The sequence below is a fragment of the Pseudophryne corroboree genome, chromosome 3 (genome assembly GCF_028390025.1).
Source record: "Pseudophryne corroboree isolate aPseCor3 chromosome 3, aPseCor3.hap2, whole genome shotgun sequence".
In the NCBI taxonomy this organism is placed as follows: domain Eukaryota; kingdom Metazoa; phylum Chordata; class Amphibia; order Anura; family Myobatrachidae; genus Pseudophryne; species Pseudophryne corroboree.
Genome location: NC_086446.1, coordinates 61946103 through 61965308, shown reverse-complemented (window position 1 = coordinate 61965308; position 19206 = coordinate 61946103). Strand labels below are relative to the sequence as shown.

At 45.9% G+C, this 19206-nt stretch overlaps 1 protein-coding gene across 1 annotated transcript in view; it reads right to left on the bottom strand.

The window, feature by feature from the left end:
• Positions 1-18534, bottom strand: part of LOC135054728 (NACHT, LRR and PYD domains-containing protein 3-like) — a 470020-nt gene extending 451486 nt beyond the window's left edge. Inside the window, exons 1-3 of the mRNA XM_063958025.1 lie at positions 18448-18534; positions 16850-16909; positions 15607-15658 (exon numbers count right to left, since the gene is read on the bottom strand). Coding sequence (XP_063814095.1) covers positions 15607-15628 — 22 coding nt within the window. The 5' untranslated portion in view covers positions 15629-15658; positions 16850-16909; positions 18448-18534. The remainder of the gene's footprint in view (positions 1-15606; positions 15659-16849; positions 16910-18447) is intronic.
• Positions 18535-19206: the final 672 nt, after the last annotated feature.

Genomic DNA, 19206 nt, shown 5'->3' with positions numbered 1-19206 from the left:
CTGCTTGTCTCTTAACAATTGCTTCTGAGGACCTACAGTATGGAGACCACTTGCCACAAGTTGCATAGACTATTATTACATGTCACGTTCCTGGCAGCAGTCATAAGTCTGCCGATCTGGCCTGGCTCTGAAACTGCGTGACCTGCCAGTATTTACCCCGTTCCCAGTGGCTATCACCTGTCTGCATTATCAATCAGTCTAATGGCATTTACACCCAATACGGGGGAACACTGTGCACTGCACTATTACTAGCTGAACACCAGTAACTGAAAGGAGCAGTTGTACAATTACTTATATATACAAGTGTCACAGTGCTGCTCACCTACACAGATGCGGAGACTAATGGTGGAACCAATGGTTAACCTATTACTGGGGGCATATTCATGCCCTCAGTAATCGGCTCACATGTAATCATGTGAGCTTTCTTCTCTAGTCCCCCCCCCCTCCTTTTTTCAAATTGTAAAATGTACCCAGTCAACTAGACCATTATTCTCCAATTGGACATTCATGCTTGGTCACTTTTAGAAAAGCATTATTTGGGGTAGCATGCACTACACTAACCAGATGTCCCATTAAGGAAGGATGCTGAAGCAGGCTGTTCACATTTAAATTGAGTGGTGGACATTTTCTCCAAAACATGGTGGTGAAGGATGCTCTAGGACTACCTACCTACGGGTGAGATGGGAACCAAGGTATTGAATGTGTTTGGAGATTTAAACCAGGCATATTACCTAATCACCAAAATGCATATTGAGGCTTTGTGTCTCACATCTTTCTGGTTGGAGTCCAACACATATATCACTAAGGGGATGTAGTCAGCATCTCAGCTTTTGGGATCCCGGAACTCAGGATACCGGCGCCGGGATCCCGACCGCCGGAATGACGACAACTAATCTCCCTCTGGGTTGTGCACGACACCCCTGGAGGGAGGGAGAACAAAAAGCATGGCGCACGTGGCACAACCATACCCGCAAGGGGCTTCTACTGTATCTGCTCCCCATGCTGCCGGTAAAATAAAGGGGTGCTGTTCTAAGAAATGGAGAACAAAAATTTGGAGAAAAAAATTGTGAAAGATCAGGAACCACTTCCAGTTTCTAGTACTAGTGCTGAAGCTGCTGCTGCCACCAGTCATGACATTGACAATGCAATTCCATCAACGTTGTCTGCTAAAGCTAATGCCCAGAGGGCATGTAAAACCCAAGAGGCAAAAATTAAGAACAAAAAAAAAATTAGCTAATGAGAAACGTAAAATTGACAATATGCCATTCACGACACAAAGTGGCAAGAAAAGGCTAAGGTCTTGGCCTATTTTCATGACTGGTGGTTCATCTTGAAGATGGAAGCCCTCCTCCCTCTCGAAAAATTTAAAATAAATCTTGTTAAAGCACAAGAAAAAACAACTGTGCGTTCAGAGATATCACAAATCCTCAAGGAGAGTCCAAGTGTGTCCACAGTCTATGCCTGACCTTCCCAGTAGCGGATCTTGCCACGGGCAAGCAGGACTTTTGCCCGGGGCGCCGCCTTCCGGAGGGCGCCGCACCAGGGCAAGATCCGCTACTGCCCAGCTGCCCTCTGCTACTGCCCGCTGTGACCCGCTGCCCGCTCCCCAGGGAACTAGACGCGTAGCGTCTAGTTTCCCATCATGGAGAGGACCTTTACTGTGCGGTGCGCGATGACGTCATCGCGCACCGCCCAGCAAAGGTCCTCTCCGCAAAGGGGACTAGACTCTACGCGTCTAGTTTCTCTTCGTGGAGAGGACCTTTGCTTTGCGGTGCGCGATGACGTCATCGCGCACTGCACAGCGTTTCAGCAGCGCTACTCTGAACAGGGGGCGTAACTGACCATGCCCCCTGCACGGAACCACGCCCCCTACTTCCCGCCCGGGGCGCAAACGGCGCTGGAACCGGCCCTGGGCCTTCCCAAGACTGTATAGCAGGCTTTCCCAACCACGGTCCTCAAAGCACACTAACAGTGCAGATTTTAGTGATATCCAGGCTTCAGCACAGGTGACTTAATTAGTAGCTCAGTTATTTTGATTTAACCATCTGTGCTGCAGCCTGGATATCACTAAAACCTGTTGTATAGGAAGAGGAGGCTCCTACCACCATTTGCATGCCCTCTGCAAGTGCTGGGAGGAGCACCGCCAGTCCAGTTGCTGATATTAAGATTGAGGATGTCAATGCAGAAGTACACCAGGATGAGGAGGATATTGGTGTAGCTGGCGCTGAGGCGTAAATGTGGAAGATGAGGATTCTGATGGTGATGTGGTTTGTTTGAATAAGGCACCAGTTCTGACAGTTGTTGTCTATGGGATGAAAAAGCCCATTGTCATGCCTGGGCATAATACCAAAAAATCCACCTCTTCGGTGTGGAATTATTTCTCCACAAATCCGGACAACAGGTTTCAAGCCATCTGATGCCTGTTGACTTTGTCAATCAATAATAAGTAGGGGTAAGGATGTTAACCACCTAGTAACATCCTCCCTTATACGTCACCTGCAGCACATTCATCATAAGTCATTGTCAAGTTCTGAAACTTTGGGTAATAGCGTAAGCAATCCACTGACACCTAAATTATGTGGTTTGTTTGAATATTATTTATCTGTGAGGATGAGGATGAAGATGTAAACACTGAAGGGGAGGGGATCTGAAGATGAGGACGACATCTTGCCTCTGTAGAGCCAGTTTGTGCAAGAAGAGATTAATTGCTTCTTTTTGGTGGGGGCCCAAACAAACCAATCATTTGAGCCACAGTCATGTGTCAGACCCTGTCGCTGAAATGATTGGTTTGTTAAAGTGTGCATGTCCTGTTTATACAACATAAGGTTGGGAGGGAGGGAGGGCCCAAGGACAATTCCAATTTGCACATATTTTATTTGCCACATCATTCCAGGAGTGTTGCCATATATGGGGTGCTGCCTCTCTGCCCTGTCAGTCCAGAGGTGCTGCCCCACTGCCGTTTAAGTCCAGGGATGCTGTTGCCTGTCTGCTGTGCAATTCTCCAGGGATGCTGCCTATGCTGTACAAATCCAGGGGTGCTGCCGTGTAATTCCAGGGGTGCTGCTGTACTTGAACCTAGGTTTACATTAAAGCCTAGAGCAGACTATGAAACAAGCTTTAACATCACAAACAGATTTGTGAAAACAGCCACAAAGGTGCAAATGGAAATTTCAAGTGTTTTCTAATGAGACCACATTTGTGGCAAAAGTCAGTCAGACTCAGAAGAGACAGAATCATCATCCAGCGCAACTGCTAGAGAGGTATAAGAGAGATTTTCTGCTGGAGCATTAGAGAGAGGTTCTTCACAATTATTTCATGTTAGGGACTCACTCAAATGAAAGGCTCCAATTAGTCAACCTTAATTTTGATCTATTGTTAATTGATCTATTGTTAATGTTCCACATGTTGGGATATTTATTTACATAATGCGCATTTGTTGTACAGGGTTCTTTTCCTAAGCGCTGCAAAGGGTTATCGCAAGAACTCACGGTGTTAGTAAAACAGAGTTTCAGTGATCTTGCATTGCATCAGCTTTCCATTGCACTGCAGCACTAGATGGGCCAGGAGCTCCTGTGAGGCACAAACAGTTACTTAATAAAGCCCAGTATGGAGTCTCATGATGGCTTACAGCCAGGAAGATGTCTGGCTTGCCAGGCTGGGGCATGCTGTGGGCACAGAGGTTAGCATTGCTTCCTCCCACAGTCCTACTTATAGTATGAAATGAGTTTAGACTATAGTGTGGTAAGCTCCACTAGGGCAGGGGCTCAATAACAAAAAAATAATTGCACAGTCCTGCTTAGTACTTTAAAACCCACACAAAATCGACTTGCCCCATCTGGTGCTGCTGTGGGGGCTCAGGACATCTAAGGGGCCGCTTTATTTAAAAATTAAATAGGAATACAATAAACAAGATGCACAGGTATGCTCACATGCATGTCACTGGGAGCTGTGAAAAACGAAATAAGGCATCTGCCACAAAATATGTAACTAAAAATGCAATAAAAAAATGGAAAAAAAGAAACCCACAAAATTTTCACAAAATAAGTCTCCTGACTCCATGCAGGGGAAAAATATCCAATCTTGATCCTGTGGTATACACGAGTTTAATTGCAACCCAGCATTAAATCCGAGATTATCTTAATCTTAATCTTAATTATCTTAATCCCTGAACATGGAGAGGGGGGTACAAAATTTGGAGGCTTTAGCCCCTAGTTTTTCAGTTTGTCCAGTAATGTGGTAATTATATATTTGCATGGTTAAGTCCTTTCTGTTTCACACCAATATAGGAGTGGAGGTGAAAGCCTATGTATTGTGCCTGAGTGCGTGTGCCTCTTTAATTTTTAATCACCTTCTAGACACTGTCCTCTTCCTCTTGCCTCTTCTCATAATGTGAGTGGGAGGGCACAAGGACAATTCCATCTTGCACCTCTTTTTTTCTTTGCATTATGTGCTGTTTGAGCCTAGTTTTTAAAACTGCCATCCTGTCACTGCAGTGCCACTCCTAGATGGGTCACGTATTTGTGTCACCCACTTGTGTCGCTTAGCTTAGTCATCTAGCTACCTCGGTGCAACCTTTTGACCTAAAAACAATATTGTGAGGTTAATAATACTGTAGGATCAAAACTACCCCCAAATTCTGGGATTTTAGCTATTTTTATGTTTTTTCAATAGAATACAGATCTAAATCCAAAACCCAAAAGGGTGGTTTTGGTAAAACTAATCCAGATCCAAAACACAAACAGTGATCCAGATCCAAAACCAAAACACAAAGCACCTTTCAGATTTTAGTTTTTAAACAAAAACATAAAAACAGCTAAAATCACAGAATTTAGGTTTTTCTTTATGTTCCCATAGTATTATTAACCTCAATAGCATTAATTTCCACTCATTTCCAGTCTATTATGAACACCTCACCCTTCACAACATTGTTTTTAGGCCAAAAGGTTTCACCGAGGTAGCTGGATGACTAAGCTAAGCGACACAAGTGGGCGGCACAAACACCTGGCCCATCTAGGAGTGGCACTGCAGTGGCAGACAGGATGGCAGTTTTAAAAACTAGGCTCAAACAGCACATAATGCAAAAAAAAAAAAAAAAAAGCGGTGCAAGATGGAATTGTCCTTGGGCCCTCCCACCCACCCTTATGTTGTTTAAACTGGACATGCACAGTTGAATAAACCAATCATTTCAGCAACAGGTGGTCCCCCTGGAAAAAGCTTGCCAAGTTCTCAGACTCATTGCTAGCTACAAACATACCACCTCCATATTTGATTACTTTTCACATTATGAGAAGAGGCAAGAGGACAGTGTCAAGAAGTTGTTCAACAATTAGAGAGGCACATGCACTCAGGAACAACACACAGACTTTCACCTCAGCTCCTATATTGGTGTGGAACGGAATGAACTTTAACCAAGCAAATATATAATTACCACATTACTGGACAAACTGAAAAACTACTGCAGGGGCCAGAGCCTCCAAATTTGTACCCCCTTCTCCATTTTCAGGGATTACGATAAACTCGGATTTAATGCTGGGATGCAAATAAACTGGTGTATACCACATGATCAAGATTGGATATTTTCCCTTCCACAGACTCTGGAGACTTATTTTGTGAAAATCTCGTGGGTTTCTTTTTTGCCATTTTTTTATTGCATTTTTAGTTACAAATTTTGTGGCAGATGCCTTATTTTTTGTTTTTCACAGCTCCCAGTTACATGCATGTGAGCATACCTGTGTGTCACAGTTACATGCATGTGAGCATACCTGTGTGTCTTGTTTATTTTATTCATATTTAATTTTTAAATAAAGCAGCCCCTTAGTTGTTTTAGCAACCCCTCCTGAACCCCCACAGCAGCCCCGGATCGGGCAAGTTGAGTTCGGTTGGGTTCAGTACAGTACTAAACAGGATTTTGCAGTGAATTTTTTGTTATTGTGCATTAGTGGAGCTTACCACTCTAGTCCAAACTAATATCATATTACAATTAGGACTGTGAGAGGAAGCAATGCTAGCCTTTGCGCCACCAGCATGCCTCCGCCTGACAAGCCAGACAGCTTTCTGGCTGTAAGCCACCATGAGACTCCATACTTTCCCCTTATTCAGTAACTGTGCCTAACAGGAGCTCCTGACCCATACAGTGCTGCAGTGCAATGGAAAGCTGATGCAATACAAGATCACTGAAACTCTGTTCCACTGCAAGGTCTTGCGATAACCCTATGCAGCCCTTACAATTATTAAGGAGAAAACATATACAAAATAAATGAAAAGAACCCCGGACAACAAATGCACATCTTGTAAATAATCCCAAAATGTGGAACATTAATAATTCAAAATTAAAGTTGACTAACTGGAGCAATTCATTTGAGTCCCTAATATGAAATAATTGAGAAGAACCTCTCTCTAATGCTGGGTACACAGTGCACACTAGAAGATACGGTATATCTACTAAAGATGAGCGGGTTCAGACAGGGCACCCTTGGAATTATATGGAAGACATATAGACATAGGTGTGTTTGAAAAATCTAGTTTTCTCTGGAAGTTGCCAGAGAAAATGAAGTAGGAGATGTTGCCATGTCCCGTTCCACTGGATTCTGAGTCTGTCTCTTCTGAGTCTGACTGACTTTGGCCACAAATGTGGTCTCTCCCCACTTTATTGGAAAACACTTAGTTAAACATGGAATTTCCATTTCCACCTTTGCAGCTATATGTTTTCAAAAATCTGGTTGTGATGTTGAAGCTTGTTTCATATTCTGCTCTAGGCTTTAATTTAAACTTTAAAACTAGGCTCAAGTACAGCAGCACCCCATGAATTATACAGCAGATAGGCAGTACCCTTGGACTTAGACAGCAGATAGGCAGCACCCCATGACTTATACAGCATAGGCAGCACCCCTGTAGAATTACACATCACAGCAGATATACAACTGCACCCCTGGACTTATTTGGCAGTGGGGCAGAACCCCTGGACTGATATGGAAGAAGGGTAGCACTCCAAATAGGGTAGCACCCCTGGAATCATGTGGCAAAGAAAACACATGCAATATGGAATTGTCCTTGGACCCTCCCACCCTCCCTTATTTTGTATAAACAGGACATGCACACTTTAACAAACCAATCATTTCAGCGACAGGGTCTGACACATGACAGTGGCTGAAATGATTGGTGTGTTTGAGCCCCCACCAAAAATGAAGCAATTAATCTCTCTTTGCACAAACTGGCTCTACAGAGGCAAGATGTCGTCCACATCCTCATTCTCTGATTCCTCACCCCTTCAGGGTTTATAGCCTCATCTTCACAGAGAAATAATTCCACACCGAAGAGGTGGATTTTTTGGTATTTTGCCCAGGCATGACAATGGGCTTTTTCATCCCATGGACAACAACTGTCTCCACTAGTGCCTTATTCAAACAAACCACATCACCATCAAAATCCTCATCATCAACTTCCTCCTCAGAGCCAGCTACACCAATATTTTCCTCATCCTGGTGTACTTCTACAGTAACATCCTCAATCTCATTATCAGCAACTGGACTGGTGGTGCTCCTCCCAGCACTTGCAGGGGGCATGCAAATATTGGTAGGAGCCTCCTCTTCCCTTATTGTTGTGAAGGTCAGGCCTGGACATCGCAACCACGGACACACTAAGACTTTCCTTTGGGATTTGTGATATCTCTGAATGCACAGATATTTTTTTATGTGCTTTAACAAGATTTATTTTTTGCATTTTTCAAGAGGTAGGAGGGCTTCCATCTTCATGAGAAGCTGAACCACCAGTAATGAACATAGGCCAAGGCCTTAGCCTTTCCTTGCCACTTCGTGTCGTGAATGGCATATTGCCAATTTTATGTTTCTCATCAGATTATTATTATTTATTTATTTTGGTTATTATTTTTTGCTTTTTGGATTTTACATGCCCTCTACAACATTGGTCATTGGCCTTAGCAGATGACATTGATGGAATTCCATCGTCAATGTCATGACTGGTGGCAGCAGCTTCAGCACTAGTACTAGGAAGTGGTTCCTGATCTTTCACAATTTTTTCCTCCAAATTTTTGTTCTCCATTTCACAGGACAGTGCCCTTTTATTATTACAACACACAGAACAGTGCCCCTTTATTTTTACAGCAAACAGAACAGTGCCCCTTTATTTTTACAGCACCCTTATATTTTGACAGCATACAGGACAGGGCCACAGTGGTCATTTATTTTTACAGCATCCAACAGGGCCACAGCGTTCCTTTAATTTTAGAGCTCCCCTATATTTTGACAGCATACAGGATAGGGCCTCAGCGTTCCTTTATTTTTACAGCACCCTTATATTTTGATGGCATACATGACAGGGCCACAGCGTTCCTTGATTTTTACAGCACCCCTATATTTTGATGGCATACAGGACAGGGTCACAGCGTTCCTTAATTTTTACAGCACCCAACAGGGCTACAGCATTCCTTTATTTTTACAGTACCCCTATATTTTGACAGCTATATTTTGACAGCATACAGGACAGGGCCACAGCATTGCTTGATTTTGACAGCACCCGACAGGGCCACAGTGTTCCTTAATTTTTACAGCACCCTTAGATTTCGACAGCATACAGGACAGGACCACAGCATTCCTTTATTTTTACAGCACCCCTATATTTTGACAGCATATAGGACAGGGCCTCAGCATTCCTTTATTTTTACAGCACCCCTATATTTTGACAGCATACAGGACAGGGCCACAGTGTTCCTTTATTTTTACAGCACCAGACAGGGCCACAGAGTTCCTCTATTTTTACAGTACCCCTATATTTTGACAGCATACAGGACAGGGCCACAGCATTCCTTGATCTTTACAGCACCCGACAGGGCCACAGTGTTCCTTAATTTTTACAGCACCCCTAGATTTTGACAGCATACAGGACAGGGCCACAGCATTCCTTTATTTTTACAGCACCCCTATATTTTTACAGCATACAGGACAGGGCCATAGAGTTCCTTTATTTTTACAGCACCCCTATATTTTTACAGCATACAGGACAGAGCCACAGTGTTCCTTTATTTTTATAGCACCCCTATATTTTTACAGCATACAGGACAGGGCCACAGTGTTCCTTTATTTTTATAGCACCCCTATATTTTTACAGCACACAGACCCTTTATTTTTACAGCACACAGGACAGCGCCCCTAAAATCACAGGACAGCACTCCTGTACAGCACCCCAAACAGCACAGGACACCCCAGAACAGCAACCCTGTACAGTACCCTTAACAGCATAGGACACCACAGGACAGCACCCCTAACAGCACACAGGCAACACCCCTAAAGAGCACACACTGACCCCACCCAATGCCACCACCCACAGAGAGACAGAGGTCTGTCTCCCTCACTCTCCAAATCCGGAGTGAAAATGGCAGCGACACGTGGCTCCTTATATGGAATCCAAAACCTGTGAGAATCCTACTGCGGGATGATGACATTTTGCCTTGTTCTGGGATTCGAGTCTGGCTCAGATCCGGGCTGGAATCCTGAAGTCCGGGGGGTGGGGGGGAATTTCGGATTCCGGAAATCCGATCCTGCTCATCCCTAAAGTATATACATTTCAATAATATCTTGTATATCACAACAGTTCCCTTTGGTGTAGCTAACATGTGTGCATTTCATAAGTAGAGAGTATAATAGCCTCTTTGGGACCCATTTATTAGAGTATATTTATGGCTACTGTATTTCCCTGAAAACGCATGTTTTCAGGGGTTAGCCACAAATATTAGGTATCTCCTGAATGTAAGAACGAGGGACCGCAGCAGGTATCTCCAATGCCTGCTGCGATCCATCCATTGCCGCCCGCAGCTGCATCCCCCATAAGCTTCTATGGGGAATGCGGTGCTGCCAAATTTACCAATATTACCGGATATTGGTCCCTGCAGCTACCACCATCTGAAGATTTCAGTAGCCCACTGTATCCTATGGGCAACAGATTGCATTGCTGGACAGGCAGAGGGTTCCCCTGCAACCTTCCCCTGAAGTGGCCTCTGTGGGTGTGCGGTCAGAGCTGACCATGCATACGCAGACCTCCTGGCAGCCGCCACAGCACATTGCAGGGATGGGCTCCTTTTATAACCTCTGTCCCTGTATGTGCTGTTACTGTATCAATCATTCAGGGGATAAGATCGCATATTGCAATGCGATCCTGGGTAGTAAGATCCCACAAAGATTGCATTCAATATGTGATCTATGATAAATGGGCCCCTATATGTGATCAGCAACCATTGTTAATTGGTGATTAGTTCATACTTACCTACTCTCCCGGAATGGCCGGGAGGCTCCCGAAAATCGGGTGACCCTCCCGGCCCCACGGAAGAGCAGGCAAGTCTCCCGATTTGCGGGGTCCCCCCCTGCCCGTCCGCCCACTTATTGTGTAAAGTGGGCGGTCCGGGCAGTCGATGACGCGATTCTTGTAGAATCGCGTCATCATAGCCACGCCCCCTTCAGTGTAATGCCGGTGATCGCGGCATTACAGAGCGGGGGGCGTGGCTTAGAGGAGGTGCCGTCGTGACCCCGCCCTTGCTCCGCCCCCGCCTGCCCTTGCTCCGCCTACGGCCCACCCCCTCCTCTTCGTCTAGCCTCCCCTGCCCACCCTCTGAGCCGACCTGGCTGCTCTCTCCTGCAGACAGCAGCCAGAATGTCGGCAACTATGGATTAGTTACTGTATACTGTATATACCACTTCAACTATACTATTGTTATTTACTGCTTATGCAAATGCAAGGTGTATGAACCGTCCAATGGCGTCTACCAAAAAATCCTTTTTGCACAATACCTTCAGATACTGAATCTTGCCCTACTTGAAACTTGCAATATGAAAAAAAAAGAAAAGTACTCTCCTGGTTGGGGCACTCGTTTACCTTAATTAACAGATAATCTGTATAAAACTTTTAGTGAGAATTAGAGATGTGCGCCAGACCATTTTTGCTGGATTTGGATTTGGATCTAATTCAACATGCAGACTTGGATTTAGATTTGACTAATTTTGGATTTGCAATTTACAAAAAAAGCTAAAATCACATAGGGGGTAATTCCAAGTTGATCGCAGCAGGATTTTTTTTAGCAATTGGGCAAAACCATGTGCAGTGCAGGGGAGGCAGATATAACATGTGCAGAGAGAGTTAGATTTGGGTGGGTTATATTGTTTCTGTGCAGGGTAAATACTGCTTTATTTTTACACAGCAAATTAGATTGCAGATTGAACACACCCCACCCAAATCTAACACTCTCTGCACATGTTATATCTGCCTCCCCTGCAGTGCACATGGTTTTGCCCAGTTGCTAACTAAATTCCTGCTGCGATCAAATTGGAATTACCCTCATAATTGGGGCCTTTTTTTGTTGCTATTAACCTAAATAACATAAATTTTTAGTCATTTCCAGTCAATTGTGACCACCTCACAGCTCACAATATTGTTTTCATTAATATTGGCCAAAGGCTGTAGCGAGCTGGCTGGTTACTAAGTGACAGAGCAGCGGCACAAGCACGCAGTGGTTTATAGCACATCTATGAAACATTGCCACAATTTACTGGGGAACAGTGCAAACAATAGATCTATAAATATGTTTTTCTTTTTTGTACATGCAGCTCGGTTAAAATTGCGTGGAGTCACAGGGCTTATAGATGCACATGAACAAAGCGCGCCAAACAGTACAAACTATAGAAATATATATATTATATATATATATATATATATATATATATATATATATAAAATCAGTTTTTTTAACTTGCAGCTCAGTTCAAACTGCATGGATCACAGGGCTTATTGATGTACGTGAACAAAGCGCACTAGGGTGAAGCGTACCAAACAATACAATTTACATCAGCGTATAGTGCAGCACACAGCAGCATGCAGCGTGCCCCCTATACACAGTCACTATACATCACAGCCACTTGTGAGACACTGGACAAGGCACAGCCAGTATACCAGACTATAGCGCAGCACACAGCAGCGTGCATCATGCCCCCTATACACAGTCACTATATAGCACAGCCACTTGTCAGACTCTGGACACAGCATAGCCAATGCAGCAGCGTGGCTCTGTTTATAGTCACTACACAGCATAGCCACTTATGAAACTCTGGACAGAGAACAGGCAGCATAGCAGAGTATAGCGCAGCACACAGCACACGTGCAGTGTGCCCCCTATACTGTATACAGTAACTATACAGCACAGCCACTGGTGAGACTATCACACAGCGCAGCCAATACAGCAGAGTATAGCGCAGCAAACTGCAACACGCATTAAACTGAAATTGTGCCAAGTCCCAGCCATGGTGCATTATATAGAATCCAAATCCCACAAGAGTCCTATGTCAGAAGGATGACGTTCGGCCTCGACGTGGGATCTGAGTCTCATGGGAATACCCGAGCCGCAACTAAGGTGGACTCGGATCCATAATATGCAGAGCATATACATATAAAATGCCTGGTACCAAATTTAAGGTCTCATTTGCTGAAAGAAAAATGCAATAGCAGGTTTGTGCAAAATGTGAAACTTATAGAATAACAATGTGTAAAAGCTGGGCATTTTTCATTACGCGCAAACCTGTCATTACTGTACATTTTTTTCAGTAAGTGAACCTTAACTCTGGTCCTAGGTTTTTTATAACTAGTACTTTTCAATCAGTACTACAGTATATATTTTTTTTTATCTGTGTGCATTTTGTATGTACTCCTCGAGATAACATTTTAGATTTATATCACTAAAAGTTGTTTTATACAGATGGTCTGTTTATTAAGGTAGACGAGTGGCCCAACTGGGAGAATTTTCCATATTGCATACATGTTTTACTCTTTTGGCATACCTCCCAACTGTCCCGATTTTCGCGGGACAGTCCCATTTTTTGGGGACTGTCCCGCTGTCCCACCCGCGGGCCGCAGTGTCCCGCGCTGGGGGGGGCAGTTGGGAGGCTCCTGCATAGACGCATGCGCACAACGTCTATTCAGTACAGACAGAGGGAGAGGGGGCATGCCAGCGGCTCACGGAGCGCTGGGCATGTCCCTTCAGTGGCGATTTCGGGGGCGTGGCTCGCGATAGCGGGTCCTCCCACGAAGCCACGCCCCGTTTTCAGTAGGGCACGCCCCTTTTCGGGAGCGCGCGCGGATTCGACGCGCGTGTGTCCCTCTTCCAAGGCGCACAAAGTTGGGAGGTATGTTTTTGGGTGCACCTTCACACTTTGTATTCACCATTTCTCATTCAGTGCTGAATTATACAGTATTTCTATTTGCTGTGGAATATACAGTGCCTACCTTCCTTATTGATTCTTTGTAAGTTTTCTTACCAGTGCTCTTATCTTCCCATTGCCCCTTCCCCTCACATAAAACGAAATCATACTTGCCAAGCTGCTAGAAGCTGCAGGAGACACACCGTTTTTCAGGTATCACATCTGCTTCCTAGTAGGGATAATGGGGGTTCTTCCGAAGTTTTGCAGGGCTACGATCGTGACCATAGACATGCGGTTGGATGCCCAACACAGTGCTATCCCGCCCCGCATGTCAGTGCCGCCCCCTTCCCCGCAGAATTGCAAAAGCATTGCACAACGGTGATGTTTATGCACTTTAGGAGTAGCTCCCGGCCAGCGCAGCTCGTCGCTCCCCGTCCCGCAGCGACTGCGTGTGACATCACGCAGCCGCTGCGGCCTGCCCCCTGCACGGTCCGGCCACAACTGCGTTGGTTGGACCGCGCCCACAAACGGCGACCAAATGCCACCATTCCCCCCTTCCCCTCGCGCACAGCGACAGCTTCTGCCTGTCAATCAGGCAGAGGCAATCGTAGCAGGGACGTGCAGTCAAGGGAGGCAGGGGACTACAGGTGCCAGACTGCCAGTAGGCCATTTATGTCCGGGCATGCTGGCACTTGTGGTTCTCCAAGTGCCAGCATGGTGGGGCAGGCTTGCTGGGACCTGTAGGCCACCTGTAAAGAACAATATTAGCAATGAAACCCGCACCCACTGCCACCAGGGCTGCGGGGCATGCTGGTTATTGCTCGGGAGGGAGACCCCATTTTAATTTTTTGGGGTCCCCACTTCCGATGAGTTCCAGCCCTGGGCTGACTAGTTTGGGGGGGCAGATTAATGCTATGGCATGGGGACCCCATATCGAGTGTCTTCTCTGCTATGGCATATGGCATTATCCCTCCTGGCTGGTTCTGCCTGGTGCTGGTTTTACCAATGTATGGGGGGGGCTACACTTTTTTTCCCCCCACTCTATGGGGGGGGGATGGTTAGCTGCTTGTGCCTCCCCAGCCACTGACCTCACTGCACGCCACTGGATTGTAGCGCAGCGACAGCCTTCGGCCGTTGGTCATGCGCCGGCGCACTGCAGCGCTTGCGCAGTTCTGACCCGATCGCGCCGCTGCGATAAACTGCAGCATGCGATCGGGTCAGAATGACTCCCAATATCACTGGAATCATGTGAAGTGGGTAGGGCTAAATCGTACAAATTATGCCATGTAGCTCCAGCCCCTAGCCAATCCAATGGGACAGTCCCACTATTCAGACAATGTCCCGCTGTCCTGACAATGGCCACAGTGGCCGCAGGTGGGGGAGAAGGTTGGGAGAGCCTGTGATCACCACTGCTCTGCTCTGCAAAGCAGCCATTGGTCATTGAATAGACGCCGTGCGCATGTGCAGGGCATCTAACAGTGAGGAGGGTGTGCCGGGGGCTGCCCAGCTGCTCAGGGAGAGCTGGGCATGCCCCCAAAGGGACAATAACTGGAGTTATAATACAAGACCCCGCTACCTTTATCTGAGGCCTCATACCCTTTATCTGAGGCCACACCCCTTTTTTGCGCACCTTTGGTGTTTCAGGACCCGACTCATAATGGCCCTCATTCCGAGTTGATCGGTCGCAAGGCGAATTTAGCAGAGTTACACACGCTAAGCCGCCGCCTACTGGGAGTGAATCTTAGCTTCTTAAAATTGCGACCGATGTATTCGCAATATTGCGATTACTAACTACTTAGCAGTTTCTGAGTAGCTCCAGACTTACTCTGCCTGTGCGATCATTTCAGTGCTTGTCGTTCCTGGTTGACGTCACAAACACACCCAGCGTTCGCCCAGGCACTCCCACCGTTTCCCCGGCCACTCCTGCGTTTTTTCCGGAAACGGTAGCGTTTTCAGCCACACGCCCCTGAAACGCCGTGTTTCCGCCCAGTAACACCCATTTCCTGTCAATCACATTACGATCGCCGGAGCGAAGAAAAAGCCGTGAGTAAAATTACTTTCATCATAGTAAAGTTACTTGGCGCAGTCGCAGTGCGAACATTGCGCATGCGTACTAAGCGGATTTTCACTGCGATGCGATGAAAAATACCGAGCGAACAACTCGGAATGAGGGCCAATATTGGGAGATAAGCACAAATTGCAGAAATGTTCTCATCTAGGGGGGCGGGTCCTACTGATGTGGCAGACCAGCCCCGCCCCCAAGTGGCCTGCTGCATCCCGCCCTCGGGACTCTGGGATTTTTATCATAATTGTTGCTATATTGGTGTCTGTTGCATTCAACTCTGTATGACTCCCATGCATGTAATTGCTAATACAATTAATAATACAAATGATTACAAAAGCTGACACTCACTTATAAAGGAGGAAGTGGCCATCACGCAGCAGGTAATGAGATCTTACATGTCCTAGTAGGAAATAAAATGCAGATTATTACACAGAAATCTGGAATACTTTCCAGAGGCTTCATTATTACTGAGATACTGCAGAGGTCACTTTATACACATCAGCCAATCAGCAATGAGGATGAATTGCTGGTAACCTCTCTATAATGCTTTAATTACAGGATCTCGATTTAGAACAGGGATAGGCAACCTGTGGCTCTCCAGCTGCTGTGGAACTACACATCCCAGCATGGCCTACCACAGTTTTAGCATGCCATAACACAAAAACCATGGCAGGGCATACTGGGTCCCACAGCTGCGGGAGTGCTACAGGTTGCTGACACTTGATTTAGGGGGTAATTCCAAGTTGCTCGCAGCAGGAATTCTGTTAGCAACTGGGCAAAACCATGGGGGTCATTCCGAGTTGATAGCTCGTTATTTTTTTCTCGCAACGGAGCGATTAGCCGCTAATGCGCATGCGCAATGTCCGCAGAGCGACTGCGCCAAGTAAATTTGCTATGCAGTTAGGTATTTTACACACGGCTTTTTTATCGTTCTGGTGATCGTAATGTGATTGACAGGAAGTGGGTGTTTCTGGGCGGAAACTGGCCGTTTTATGGGTGTGTGCGAAAAAACGCGACGTTTCCGGGAAAAACGCGGGAGTGGCTGAAGAAATGGAGGAGTGTCTGGGCGAACGCTGGGTGTGTTTGTGACGCCAAACCAGGAACTAAACGGACTGAACTGATCGCAGATGCCGAGTAAGTCTGGAGCTACTCAGAAACTGCTAAGAAGTGTCTAATCGCATTTTTGAGAATCGTTCGGTCGCAATTTTGATAAGCTAAGATTCACTCCCAGTAGGCAGCGGCTTAGCGTGTGCAATGCTGCTAAAAGCAGCTTGCGAGCGAACAACTCGGAATGAGGGCCCATGTGCACTGCAGGGGAAGCAGATATAACATGTGCAGAGAGAGTTAGATTTGGGTGGGGTGTGCTCAATCTGCTATCTAATTTGCAGTGTAAAAATAAAGCAGCCAGTATTTACCCTGCACAGAAATAAAATAACCCAAACAAATCTAACTCTCTCTGCAAATATTATATCTGCCTCCCCTGCAGTGCACATGGTTTTGCCCAACTGCTAAAAAATTTCCTGCTGCGAACAACTTGGAATTACCCCCTTAGAAGATAGATCAGAGAACAAATATATCTCATGAGTTTTACCTGAGGAGTTAACGACATGAGACAATGCGTCCTACTGTGGGCTGACTCCTCTCACAGCATCTGCATGAGAATACACAGACATGAAGGAAATAAACATACAGGTGGAAAGCAATGAATCCTAAACCGCACCTAGTGGACAAAGGTCACTGTTATGTCTGATGACAGAGCAGCTTCTGCACAAGCATTGGGTATGGTATGCCGGCTGCCAGGATCCTGATGGACAGCATACCAACAGCGGGATCCCAGCAGCAGAATGTCGGCGGTGGGGGGGGGGAGGGCAACAAGGCACCTTGCGGGCTCGCTGCACTCGCCACAGGTTTTATGGGTGTTGTGGAATAGACCCTGTGGGTCGGCATTCCGTCTGCCACCATTTTTAGCGTTCGGTAATCCCGTGTGCCGGTAACATAACCGCATCACCTGCACAACTAGGCTCCAAGGGCAGGGTCATACACTGCATTTATCCTCTCATATTTTTCTATATGCTGCCATTTGTGCACTGTGACATGGAGAGTACACAATGCATTAATCATTTCATTGCACACTAAACATTGGGGCAGATGTATTAACCTGGAGAAGGCATATGGAAGTGATAAAGCAGTGATATGTGCAAGGTGATAAAGGAACCAGCTCCAATATGTAAATGAACAGTTAGGATCTAATTGGCTGGTTTGTTTATGACCTTGCACTTATCACTTCCTTATTATTATTACCAGTTATTTATATAGCGCACACATATTCCGCAGCGCTTTACAGAGAATATTTAACCATTCACATCAGTCCCTGCCCCAGTGGATCTTACAATCTATATTCCCTATCACATGTAGACGCACACACATTCATGCTAGGGTTAATTTTGTTGGGAGCCAATTAACCTACCAGTATATTTTTGGATTGTGGGAGGAAACCGGAGTACCCGGAGGAAACCCACGCAAGTACGGGGAGAATATACAAACTCCACACAGTTAGGGCCATGGTGGGAATTGAACCCATGACCTCAGTGCTGTGAGGCAGTAATGCTAACCATTACACCATCCGTACTGCCACACTCCTTATGCCTTCTCCGGGTTAACACATCTGCCCCAGTATTCCTTATAGTGCAGTACAAGTGTAATGTCTACATTGTCAGAAAATATCAGCATTAGGGTTAGGCTGTGGGCAGGAGTGGTAAGGGGGGTACACACAGAGAGATCCGTGTTTAAAATCTAAGCAATCTGACTAGATTGCTTAGATTTTAAGCATGGTCTGCCGTGTGTATGCCCCCCTGCCATAGCGATGCGCCGAGCTATCGTCGGTACTAGATTGAGCCTCCATGCAGGCTCAGTCTAGCAGGTTGCTCACTTCACCGCTGTGTGAAGTGAGCGGCCCCCCGTCCGCCCCCACCCTCGCTCAGCACATCACGCAGTGTTGAGCGGGCGGAGAGACGTGTGCTGAGTGGTCTGTGTCCACGTCAGTACCTCCCTTTAGGCTGCAGGGGGAGGTTAGGGTTAGTCACTAGGGAGATGGTTAGGGATTAAGGGGCACATGTACTAAATGGAGGTAAGCATCAAAAACGGTAAATACAGTGAAAAGCCTTGCAAATATAGCTTCTCAATATTTACTAAAGCATTTTCGCTGCCTGTTATCTGCCTGACTCATGCTGTCCCTTTCCTCCTGTGGCTGCTTCGTCTGTGTGGGCTGCCGTTATCAGTCCTTCCTGCAGAACAGAGCCGTCGTCTGGTGTCCGTTGATATCCGTTTTGCAGTTTTTAAATAAAGTTATTTTTGTCTTATTCAAAAAATAAATAAATCAGCATATGCTGGTAAACTGACACGGAATGTCACTGTGTACCCGAGCTTCACAGACGCAGCTGTTCTGTAGCTGGAGTGTGTTTGGAGCAGGGATGGACATCGGAAGCCCACCATCAAATGATGGCTGGGCTTCTGCCATCGAATCCTTTGATGCGATGGTAACTAATGCTGCTTTCACATCGCAAAACCTGCTTTTGAAATGGTATTTGAAACGGTTCTCAAAACGGGTCTGAGCAGTTAAACCCCCTTCACATCTCATGTTGTAACCAGTAAATTACCATTTCATTACCGTTTTGGTACCTTTCACAATGAACCAGTTTCACCCATAGAAAACAGTGGTTGTCATTATAAATGGACTTTTCTGGCCCACACATTATTAATAATTAATAATTAATTATTAATAATTTGGATAGTCGTACGATGGAACCCAGCAGCTTGAAGCATTTAAACCATGGGGGTCATTCCGAGTTGTTCGCTCGCAAGCTGTTTTTTGCAGATTTGCTCACGCTAAGCCGCCGCCTACTGGGAGTGAATCTTAGCTTCTTAAAATTGCGAACGACGGATTCGCAA